Raw genomic sequence first — 10,852 nt, 5'->3', positions numbered from 1 at the left:
GAGAAAATAAAAGAAGAAAAAAAGCGCACTGCCTTCCCCAGTCAACCTTGCCTGGCTGCAGCTCTCTTCTGCAAACACCTTATACCTGTCTTCACCTTCTCATCACATACATAAAGTCATAAACATAGCGCTACACAACATTACATAAAGGCACAATCATGGTAACACACACACACACACACACACACAGGCACAAGTGAGCATCAGTGGTGTTGATAAAATACATAGGAGAAAGAAACATAGAGATAAATGTTAAAATTAAAAACGTGTGATATACATATTACATAGCGTCCGAGTTGTGAAGTTCCAAAAAAGTTGTGGCATTTCAATGTTAGTTCTGCATAATTTATTGTCAAATTCTCATATCAAGTGTTCTACCGAATAAGCCTAATGCATGCCAGCTTCACTCATAGCAGTCGACAAACGGGTAGGTGTTTAATACGCATGCGCCAGGAGTTGGGTCCGAGATGAAAAGTGCCTGCTGAGAAGAGACCCAAAACCCTCGGTAAACGCCGCACAAGATGACACACAACGAAGAACGAGCTCACTGGATTAGAGAGGGTGCAATTGGACTGGGAGGTAGGACTGTTTTTAGAGAGAAGCGCTTTATTTTATTTGTTGTTTGTTGGTTATCGGTTATTCAGTCAGACACAAGAGCCGTTTGTCCGTACAAACGAACTGTTCATGTCACAGCGCACTGGGACGCCACACCTTGCTGCGTCTTGCAGACTTGATTGCCAAGTTATGTGTTCATATTTCGATATCCTAAATAGAGCGGAAAGCTTAAAATATGGGCCACAACATTAAGTTATACTACAGTTAACGTCCCTTCGAATATGCACGAAAATAACGTTAGAGTGGGTGCCAGAATCCTCGATTTTATTTGTTTGAACCCACTATTTTGTTTTTCTGACATTCTGTCAACATTCGTGAAACAATCAAAACGGCAGTGGAGCTTTGGACCAGTGTGTTTAACCATTTGAAGCTATAACTAGGAAAAGCATAAACAGATCGACGAGCATCGTCGGTCGGCAAGTCGATGTTGGTCGTGTAACGGAAAGAAGAGAAGAGAAGAAACACACACGTGTATGCTCTGATTGCACACGAACGCTTGTTCACTCAGCACAAACGCAGCTTGAAGAAAAAAAAACACACCAGTAACTCCAAAATGTATGGTTTCACTGAGAAAACACTACCAAAATGATTTTCATAAGAGGCAAATCATTTCTCTAATCTGCAGATGGAAAATGAATTGTTTTAAGACCAAGTATGTCAGTTATGTTTCTTGCACCTGTGCTCACATAACAGCCGATCATATACTAACTAGCCATATGTTAAAGTCTCACATCCCTGAACTTAAATCATCTTCAGTGCTGACAATCGTCAGCAGTCCATTGCAAATGTATGACTTTTTCAAATCCTTGTTAAATAGTCCAGTTGGTTCGCTATTATAGTTGTTATTTTGTCACTAGAAATATGCTATATTGTTATGCTTTCTTTTTCTTTTTTTAAAACAAAACTTAAATCAGTCAATTTCTCTATTTAACACACCCACACCCACACACACACACACACACACACACACACACACACACACACACACTCTTTCACTTACTCGCACAATAATTTCTTTTCCCCCCTCGATTTTTTCCCTACCTTCGTCTAATATCACTTAAGTGAAAAGACGTTAAACTAAAGAACAAACACACACACACACACACACACACACACACATGCACATGCACACATGGCATTCAGACAGACACAAATACACTGGTCGTGTTTTTAATAAATCCATATTGGATGACACATACCTCGTTATATTATAACCCAGTTACAACATCAACACACATACATGATCATGATGGAACTCCAAATGGCCAGAATGCCTTAACCAGAGTTTAACAAGTACTTTATATATTTGAAATCAGAAGATTTTTTTAAAACAAAACTTCATTTCTATAATCACATTTGAACAATGTTAAAAAGAATTCTGATGTGCTTTTTGAGTGTGTTCAAATTTGTTACTGATGTTAGCGAGTTATAACCTTCAGTCACTATTGACATGAAAGATTGCTTTCTTTTATATGCCAGTTTTTCTTTCTTTTGTTATTATCAAAGTTAATGAAAATTAAAACTTAGAGTATATCTGATAATATCAGATCTGAAGTGTGTGTGTTAAAAAAAAAAAAAAAAAAAAAAAAAAAAATGTGGGTGTGTACATAAAACAAAATGCAACTTCTTTTGTTACGAAAAAAAGGTAATGGATAGTTACAACTGTGAATGTCTGAATATAAGATCTGTTGTGGGTGTGTAGTATGTGAATAAAACAAAATAATAACAAAGCCAACACACAAGGCAGTATAAAACAACACAGTATGTCACAATATGACAATACAATATACGTATATGTATGTGAAAGAGAGAGAGCTTAAAGGGAAGCACAAAGCTGCTTTGAAGGTGTGTGCCTTTATTATATTCAGAGGAGCAAAATATACTGCACTTTTTCATTGCTTACTGCTGTGACTATAACAAAAGGATCTAGTGTCATTTACTAATGATAATCAAAAGACTGTGCATTGATGGCAAGAGGATGAGGGTGGCAGAAGGTTGAGATAAAATACCAACAAAGATGACAGAAGGGAAGTGATATAGATAGGAGTCATGCAGACTGTATTCATTTGGTCACAGCCCCTCACAAAGGGGATAAGTGAGCAAAATAAAAAATGAAACAGAAAATCAAATGCATGATGAAGACACCCAGTGATGTGTGTGTGTGTGTGTGTGTGAGCGCACATGCGCATGCTCACACACACACACACATACGCACACACATACACACACAAACACAAACATGATTTTTGTTTCATGTTCAGATGATTGTTTATGTATATACATTTTGTTTCTGTATAATCTAGTTTATGCAGGTGTGTGGTTAATTTGTGAGGTTATTAGAAATCAAACAGAAAATTGGCCAACTAGTCTTATTTGCCTGAAATTAAGCAGTGAAATGGTTCAGATGTTATGAATACGTTTTGCAGGTTTTTCTTTTTAGAGAATGCTTTTGTAGATGTGACAGTTTTGTGTTGAGTAGGTGAATGTTCATATATAGCTTGGGCAGTCCTGATGTGGCCCTGTGCGGTTGGCTGGACTGTAGTGTAAGCAACGCCATCAAATGTTTCTCACTTTCTGTGAGACTGAGACAGTCTGAGAGCTGGTGAGAAAAGCACTGCAGAACATGCAGGGGTTAATGTTAACAGGACAAAACTTGGTGTATTTTTGTGTGTGTTTTTTTTCAATGTTGTGTGCGTGAGAGGGGTGTGTTAAAAAAAGAAAAGAAAAAAAAAGGTACACATACTTCTACATATAAAAACAAGAACAATATATGTATATGTGTATAAAAATATATAATATATATATATATATGTGTGTGTGTGTGTGTGTGTGTGTTTCATTTTACAGTCTGCCAAGTCTTTACTAATGATAGTAAAAGGCAGTGGCTTGGCACATACACCATGATCGTACGCATACTTCTACACGTAACAAGAGCATATTGTATGATCCATATGCTTTTTTTTTGTGTGTGTGTGATAATGATAGTAATACTGTTAGGCAGTGGCTTGGTTATAAACCTTGCTTCACTTGTCAACAAAAGTCTGAAAAGACACTGCACAGGTCTTTTGATCATGGTTTCGTTGCTGAAAGCGACGGAAGTCTGTTTTCTTTTATGTTTGGGGGCCACGGCGGTGGAGGTAGGGGAAGAATGAGGGGAAGGGGGGTTACCGATTCAGTTTCAGATTGGGTTCAGCAAACTTTAAAATGGCATATCCTTTTTTTTGTTTTTTTTGGGTTTTTTGTTTGTTTGTTTTATTACTGGAGTTTTATTGGGGATTTGCATATGCAAGTAAGGGTCATGGAAGGGTCAGCGTCCATATCTTCGTGACGTCCTCCCTAAGAGAGGATATTGATTTGAATCGATGTGGGCGTCTCGATGTGTGTGTGTGTGTGTGTATGTGTTTCTTGTGTGACATATCCTCATTGGGTGTTTTCACTATACTTTTTTTTTCTTTCTTTTCTACGAGTGGCTGTTTCGTTGTTTTTCAAAGTGTGTGTTTTCTTTTTTAGGAATCTTTTTTTTTCTGTCTTTTTTTCCCCCCTTTTTTTCTGTTTGATGGTTTGTAGTGCTAGTAGGGTGCTTAGCTTACTTTTTTTTTTTTTTTTTTTTTTTTGTACATTAAAAAAAAAATTCAATTTTGATTACACATATATATTTAACATAAGTACTTAAATACATAAATTAAATACATAAATAGGATAAGAAAGAGTACATGATAGATGAAACATAAGGCATGACGACGTACATAATACTTTTAATAGTGAAAATAGGTACTGCAACTCAGGTATATGTCATTTGAATATATCCTTAAAAAAAAACAAAAAACAAACAAACAAACAAAACATACCATTCCACCCGAAGTAAATCATTTCCATATAACATTACACAATGTTTAATTTCTTTACCCAAAAAACAAAACATTTGAAAAAGCATCATGGAGATTTACATGTTTGAGTATCTTGACTATTAATAAGCGTCTCATATATTGTTTTCAAGCAAAGGTAAATATGGTAGCCATTTTGTCTTGAAACTGTGTAATTTACATGTGATCATTGCATTATATTCTTCTATTTTGAATCTTGAGGTGATATAATTTTGAAATCAGTGAATATTTGGTAGGCATTTATTTAATTTACATATATATATATATAAATATATATATATACATCTTCCCCAGGATGATTATCAAATCAAGAACTTGGTCTGTAACTATATCCATATGGAAACCAAAAAGTATTATATGCTCGTTAATTTGCACACGTTGTACATTTTGTTTTGAGTAAATCTTCTAAATTCATCCAAAAAATTTTAGAGTGATCGCATCGCCAGAAAATATGCTCAATACTATCTTTAGCTTCTAAGCAAAAGTCACAGTTATTACTATGTACTATCCCCATTTCTTTTAAAATTACATTTGTTCCAATGATTCTGTGTATTATGCGAAGTTGTAGCCATTTCAGTTTTATTTCTTCTATTTTATGAATTTTAATAAAAACCTTTTCCCAACATATATTTGTTCCCAGTTTCTCAGACCATTTGTTACAAGCATTTGGAATTGTATTATCAGATGTCAAAACATCGTAGTATGCATGTGATCCCTTAGATACTGAGTAGATTACTTTTAATGCCCATGGTATATCCTGTGTACTTTGGTTTGTTAGCATACTAAGTTCTGCCTGTTCACAATATTTCTTAATTGCTTTCAAACAACTGTTGTAAGCCAAGAAATGTACATTTATTTCATATCTTCTGGTGAAGTCATTTTGGGTAAGAAATCTTCCATTGTTATCTAGAAAATGTGAAACACAGTAAACCCCTTTATCAATCCAACTTTTATAATTTATCGTACTGTTTCCACTCTTGAACTTATCATTATAGAAAACTAGTTCTGACTGAAGATCTGTTATTGATTTGGGCTTGTGTTTTCCAAAATAAATTAGTGTTACTTTTAAGCAGTGCATAAACAGGTCCATATTTTTCTATTTCATTTAGAAATGGAAACATTTCCATTGCAATATTTTTCCATTTGTGTTTTGTAGTTCTAAACTTTCTTAACCAAGTTAATTTCAGTGCTTCAATATATTTTCTTATATCTGGAATGTTTAAACCTCCTTTCTTGACACGTTTTGTTGCTGTCTTTCTACTTATCTTGTCTCATTTGCTATTCCATACGAACTGAAAACACATTTTCTGACAATTAATTATAAAATTATCTGGAGGGTTCGGAAGCAAAGCCATAGGTGGATTAGTTTGTACAGGATTAGAGATTTTAATACTGCAACACATGCTATATGTGTAATGTTTCTTCTTACCCATATCTTAAATAGGGCCTTCATTTCAGATAATTTCTCTGCATAATCAACATCTTCACAGTCTTTGATATCGTTTGTAAACCATATTCCCAGTATCTTAGATTTCTCTGGGTTCCATTTAATGTTTAAATGCAGCATATATTTTATTTTTGAATTCTTTTTACTTCCTAGCCATATAGCTTGTGTTTTTTGTGCATCGTGAACAGGCCTGAAAACTTACCAAATTCTTCTACTTGATGAATAGATCTTTCAAAAGATTTAACATCCCCAATATTCATCAGCTGTGCATCATCAGCAAATTGAGATATTTTATATTCTTTATCATCAGTGTTGAAACTTTTTATTTCTTTATTTTCCCTGACCATAATTAAATAATTGCTAATATTTCTACACATAATATAAACAGATATGGAGAAAGTGGATCACCTTGTCTACAGCCCCTTTCTGTAAGGAACCATTTTGAAGTTTGACCATTGATTATTACAGTCGATTTTATGTTTTTATAAAACGTTTGTATCCATCCACATATACAATCACCAAAACCATATGCTCTCAAAGTTTTAAACAAGAAATTCCAATCCAGTGAGTCGAAGGCTTTTTCAAAGTCTAAGCATAGTAAAAGTCCAGGTAGATGTCTTGATGGCATATCCTGTTCTCAGTGTTAGTCACCATCAGTCCAAACAGCTGCACACAAACAAATATAGATAAATAAATAAATAAAATACAGAGAGAGAGAGAGACAGACAGACAGACAGACAGACACAGACACACACAGACATGCACACGTGCGCACGCACGCGCACACACACACATACACACAGCTGTAAGCAGGAAAAATCATGGACTACTGTCAGCCTGTTGATTACATAACTTTTACACAGTGCCAAGGTCTTCAAGACCCAGTCTTTGTCACTCCCTCCCTCATTTTCTGTCTCCATGTCACACACACATGCACACATGCACATGCACACACGCACACACACACACACACAATCGTCAAATATCACTGATAGTGAAAAGACGCTAAACTAAAGAACAAACGAACACACACACATACACACACACACACATATAAAGCCTGTGAAGCTTTTATTTCTGTGCCCTTGCCTGAATTGCTGCTTTTAAATTACTGGCGTGGCAGTTTTAAAGACATGCCCAGTTACTGTTGTTGTTTATATATATATATATATATATATATATATATACAGTTTTTTTTAAACCAGCTTTCTGCTCATGATGGTTTTAAGAGCCATTCTTCATCACAAAACAGGCCCCTGCCAAGCGGTAAGAGCACCACACAATGTGAAACAGCTGTTGCTTGCTCTTCATAATAACTTCCCTTTATGGGGAACAAAATAGGCTATACAATAGCAGAGCTTAAAAGTTCAACCAAAACTGATTTTTACATTAAGAGAAGATGAAGACATCTGGATTTGGATATATTATTTACTCTCTCCCTCTCTCTCTCCCTCCCTCAGTAGGATGCAAAGAAAAACATAGTTGGTTCTTTTCATGCAAAAAATACTTTCCAAGCAGAAAAAAATATTACGATGATATTAAACAAGTGGCACAGAACAAACCTAGCCAGATATAGACTGAGAACACATGGCTTTAATGCCAATAAAAGATGGTTTGAAACTGGCATATCAACAGACTTCCTGTCCAATGTGTAACTTAGCTATTGACGATAAAAACCGTTTTGTGTTTGAGTGTAAATTTTGTGTTTATTCATAGAAAATGTATTCTTTTTGAGAAAGAGGTGGTAGAAAGAGAATATATCATTATATGGTAATGTTGCTTGTCGAATGATGAAGATATCATAAAATCATTGGCTAAATTATTTCTGAAGCATGGGATTTTCAAAAGAAAAAGATAGCAGTAGTTCAGATGCCCACACATGAAAAAAACAGTACAAAATTACATTGTGACTGTTATTATTCACTCTCAGAAAAAAAAAAATATTATAGGATATGTCATTTGTTTGATACATACGCATGATAGTGTGTATGTGCATACATGTAAGAAAGTTCATTATGGATGGTCGAGCTGACAGATGTTATCAGCTGTTTCAAGTTGGTCTGATTTTCTTTAATTGCGCTAATTGTGCATGTGCTTAGAATATTGATTTACATTCATTTTGTTTGTTTGATCTTATGTCTCTTGAAATTGTATTTGTATCCTCCTGTCACAAGGACTGTTCAGTCAATGACAGTAAACCATCAAAAGGTCAAAGCGTATCTCCCTTCCTCTCTCTCTCTCTCTATTCATATTTATACTCTCTCTCTCTCTCTCTCTCTCTCTCTCTCTCTCTCTCTCTCTCTGTGTCTCTCTATCTCTGTGTGTGTGTGTGTGTGTGTGTCTCTCTCTGTCTCTGTCTTCCTCTCTCTCCCTCTCAAACACATACACTCACACACGCACACACACACACACACACACACACACTCACGTGCGCGCACGCACACACACACACACACACACACACACACACACACACACACACACACACACACACACCACCTTAAAACAGCTGGACACAAATAACACAGCACCACAACACACTTCCCATGAATTAACACAACACATTAACATTTCAGTTTCTTTGCCCAACATCATTCTGCCTAATTTATGTTGAATTTGACCAAATGTAAAGAATTTGAATATTGAAGAACTGCAGGCAAACACTAGTTTTATGTCAGATTGTAGTAATATAGTAATACCTGTTTAATGGCTTTTACAGAAATTATGTGGTTGTGTGACAGTGTAACTGATGAGTGTATAGAAATCAGTGGTTTTGGAGTGCCATGTAGCACAGACAGAGACATAACAATTACAAATAAAAATCAGGGTGGAGGAGTGTGCCCATACATGAGGGAAAATGGATGTGACAGGTGCCTTGTAACCCTGAGACAACAGCTTTGCACACCTGACATTGAGTTATCAGTGTCACTGCATTCCAGATGTCTGCCACCTGAGTTTGGCCATGTGTTTGTGACAGTGTGTTGTGTTCCCCCGACCCCCCCATCCATCAGTGCTGCGCATGCTGCTGCCTGAACCCCCTTCGTGTGTATACGCACGCAGAAGATCAAATACTCACGTTAAAGATCCTGTAACCCGTGTCAGTGTTCAGTGGGTTATGGAGACACGAAAATACCCAACATGCATGAACCACGACAGAGTCATTGGCAAGTCGGTGTTGGTCGTGTAACGGAATGAAGACACTGCTGATGTCCACTCCTGCAGTTTACCAGTCCCGATGTGCTGTGTCTCTTGCTTGGTGATTTTAACCACTGTGACTTGCGCACATGCTTACCAACATTCTGCCAGTATTTGACGTGTGCCACCCATCATCAAAAGACCATTGACTTATGTTGGCAACATACCACATGCCTACAGGTCCATTGCGCCTCCTCCAATCTGAAATTCAGACCATGACACTATATCCCTTCTACCTATGTACAGACCCTAAATACAGACTCACCTTGTAAGAAAAAGTGTGTGAAAGTGTGGAGGGATAAAAGTGTTGAAGAACTGAGAGGATGTTTTGGGTGAACTGAGTGGGATGTATTGCTAGATTCATGTGAAAACATCAGTGAAACTTGTGGAGTGATGTCCAGCTATGTATCCTTCAGTGAAGAAATGTTCATTCAACATAAAATGGTAGAGATTTTTCCTAATGATAAGCCTTGGATAACTAAGTCTCTGAATAACACAATACTATTCTGTAACACTGTACTATAGTATAAGGATGTTAATTTTACTGTGAAACTGATTTTATTTTTCTGAATTTGAATTTCAGCTGAGATGTTTTGTTTATATAAAGAAGCTAATCTTACTGATGTAATTGATGCTTTTATGACTTAAACTGATGTTTCTGCACCTGTAATTGATGCTCCTATGCCTTATTTGTTTAAAATTTGGTTGTGTGTTTTACAAATTAGTATATATCGACTTCACCACTGTGTTTAATATGTTGTGCATGTACATAGAAATAAGGGTGCATGCATACACCGATGATATGGGCAGGTGTGCGCACGCATGTATGTCTGTGTTTTAGATAATGGAAAGGTTTTTTTTTTTACCATTTTGCTTGTAATCTGTATGTATCACAGACTGCCACACTTAATTTCTCTACCGAGATAATAAAGTTATTCTGATTCTGTGCGTGTGTGTGTGTGTGTGTGTGTTTCAGTGGGGGTGCTGTATGGCGTGACCAATGTGGTGGTGGGCCACCCTTTCGACACCCTGAAGACCAAGATGCAAGGGCAGGCAGGGTTTGAGAGTTCTGGCATGGTGCAGACCTTCTGGAAGACTTTACAGACACAAGGCTTTCGTGGCCTGTACAGGTATGTATGAAACGCATTGTGACTCACCTGTGGAACACAATGACTTACCTGTGGAACACATTGACTAACCTGTAGTTGCTTCAGTACAATTTCAGTTCACCATTTGTTATCTCATATACAGAACAAATTGGCTTACCTGTACGATAGTCAGTCATATTCACCTATGACCATCAGAACAACAGAGGAGATAACTGCTATCCAGACTATTTGAGCTAGAATTTGATTATAGTGGAGAGTGTCTTGCCCAAGTCACATCCCCATTCTCTTGGCCAAGAGGATTTTAGGACAGTCCCAAAAGCAAACTAGTCCTCAAGGCTGCAGCACTTGGAGCCAGTGCAATTTTGCCTCCTAGTTTGAGAGTCATAGTCCTTCACAAAAAACTAAGCTGTAAATACAGTAGAGAAACCATTGATAATACAGCTCTCACTTTGCTGTTGGTTCAACTGTAAATTTATGTCAGTCTGTGATATAAGCTGAGTGTTGGGCTTGCTTATAAAAAGCACTGAGTTACCTGTAGTTGTTCCGCACTATTTCATTACATCATTTATAATTTGTTGTACTCTTATCTATGAACTGTAAAA

General features: G+C 36.6%; 1 protein-coding gene across 1 annotated transcript in view; it reads left to right on the top strand.

The window, feature by feature from the left end:
* The first annotated feature begins 457 nt into the window (after window positions 1-457).
* LOC143280075 (mitochondrial substrate carrier family protein S-like) overlaps window positions 458-10,852 on the top strand; it is a 28,592-nt gene continuing 18,197 nt past the window's right edge. Inside the window, exons 1-2 of the mRNA XM_076584582.1 lie at window positions 458-579; window positions 10,118-10,275. Coding sequence (XP_076440697.1) covers window positions 522-579; window positions 10,118-10,275 — 216 coding nt within the window. The 5' untranslated portion in view covers window positions 458-521. The remainder of the gene's footprint in view (window positions 580-10,117; window positions 10,276-10,852) is intronic.

Source organism: Babylonia areolata, chromosome 3, assembly GCF_041734735.1.
Source record: "Babylonia areolata isolate BAREFJ2019XMU chromosome 3, ASM4173473v1, whole genome shotgun sequence".
In the NCBI taxonomy this organism is placed as follows: domain Eukaryota; kingdom Metazoa; phylum Mollusca; class Gastropoda; order Neogastropoda; family Buccinidae; genus Babylonia; species Babylonia areolata.
The sequence above is the reverse complement of the archived record's forward strand: the minus strand, read 5'-3'. Positions and strand labels throughout refer to the sequence as shown.